General features: G+C 65.3%; 1 protein-coding gene across 1 annotated transcript in view; it reads left to right on the forward strand.

The window, feature by feature from the left end:
- Window positions 1-6: 6 nt before the first annotated feature.
- The window catches only part of FAM167B (family with sequence similarity 167 member B), a 1,436-nt gene continuing 163 nt past the window's right edge, over window positions 7-1,279 (forward strand). Inside the window, exons 1-2 of the mRNA XM_008635091.2 lie at window positions 7-520; window positions 930-1,279. The exon at window positions 930-1,279 is cut by the window's right edge and continues 163 nt beyond it. Coding sequence (XP_008633313.1) covers window positions 230-520; window positions 930-1,193 — 555 coding nt within the window. The 5' untranslated portion in view covers window positions 7-229 and the 3' untranslated portion in view covers window positions 1,194-1,279. The remainder of the gene's footprint in view (window positions 521-929) is intronic.

A 1,279-nucleotide genomic window follows, 5' to 3' on the forward strand; every position in this document is an offset into this window, starting at 1 on the left:
AAAAAACCAACCAAAAACACCTCCTCCTTTGCGCTCCTCTGGATGAGGAAATTCCTGCCCATCGGACTTGTCCTCGAGGGGTGGATAAATAGCCGGGAATCGGGTGTAGCTGGGGCAGTGAGTGGGTGGGTGCTCGTGGTCAGGGTGGGGGCTTCATTTCCCTGGGGAGGAGGGTTTGAGTGGACAGAGGTCAGCGGGGGCTTTGGGGAGGGCTCTTCTTTATCCCACCATGGCCTTCAGCCAGCTGAAATTCAAGGAACTGGGCGAGGAGGAGCCCACCTGGGAGGAGGAGAACCTGGACAGCGTGAAGGCGCTGACGGCCAAGCTGAAGCTGCAGACCCGCAGACCCTCGTACCTGGAGTGGGAAGCCCGGGTGAGGGGGCAGCGCTGGGGTGCTCGGACCCCCGCGGGCACCTGGGGGGCAGAGCAGAGCCCCGGGCACCCCAAGGAGCAGCAGGATGGTGGCGTGTGTGGCTTTGCCACCGTGGAGGCGGCTCTGGAGTGGCTCAGGACAGAGCTGGTGAGTAGGAAGGGGACAAGGATGGGGCCACCGAACTCCTCCGTGCCCGAGCTGGCGGGACATGGCAGGGTCAGGGCGCTCCGGCCACGGTGGGAGCTGAGCTCCCCTGCCCGCCTTGCTGGTTGTACACGGATTTTTTCCAGGATTTTTTGTGGCTCTGCGGTGCCATAGCTCTGCTCCTGCCCCCGCACAGCACCGGGGGTCGTGGCCTCGTGGGGGTCAGCGCCTGTCACCCCCCTCCTGCTGCTCCGGGGGTGGCACAGACAGCAAAGCTGAGCTGTGACTGTGCCAGGGTTGATTCCAGGGTGGTCCCCGCTGGGTTTGTGCCCTGGCCGAGCCCCACCCGCGCTGCCCAGGCAGTTGATCCAAAGCCGATCCTGCTCCATCCCTTCTCCCTTCTCCCCCACAGCGGGAAATGCAGGCTCTGGACCAGCGCCTGGCGCAGCAGCTGATGCGGCTGCGGGCGCGGCTGCACCGGCTGAAGGTGGAGCAGGCCTGCCACCAGCACAAGGAGATGCTGGATGACGCCACCTTCGGCCTCGAGGGCTGCGAGGAAGACTCGGACCTGCTCTGCAACATCCCCCCCAAGGCCGCCTTCCTGCTCTCCACGCCGCTCAAGCACATCGGCGTCACCCGCATGAACATCAACTCCCGGCGCTTCTCCCTCTGCTGAGCCACACCCGGAGGCTGCGGGGGAGCCGTGGGTGTTTTGGGGCTCAAGGATCCCTCCCCAAATCCCTCAGGACTCGGGGCAGGCGG

This window comes from Corvus brachyrhynchos, unplaced genomic scaffold, assembly GCF_000691975.1.
Source record: "Corvus brachyrhynchos isolate BGI_N302 unplaced genomic scaffold, ASM69197v1 scaffold65, whole genome shotgun sequence".
NCBI classification, from domain to species: domain Eukaryota; kingdom Metazoa; phylum Chordata; class Aves; order Passeriformes; family Corvidae; genus Corvus; species Corvus brachyrhynchos.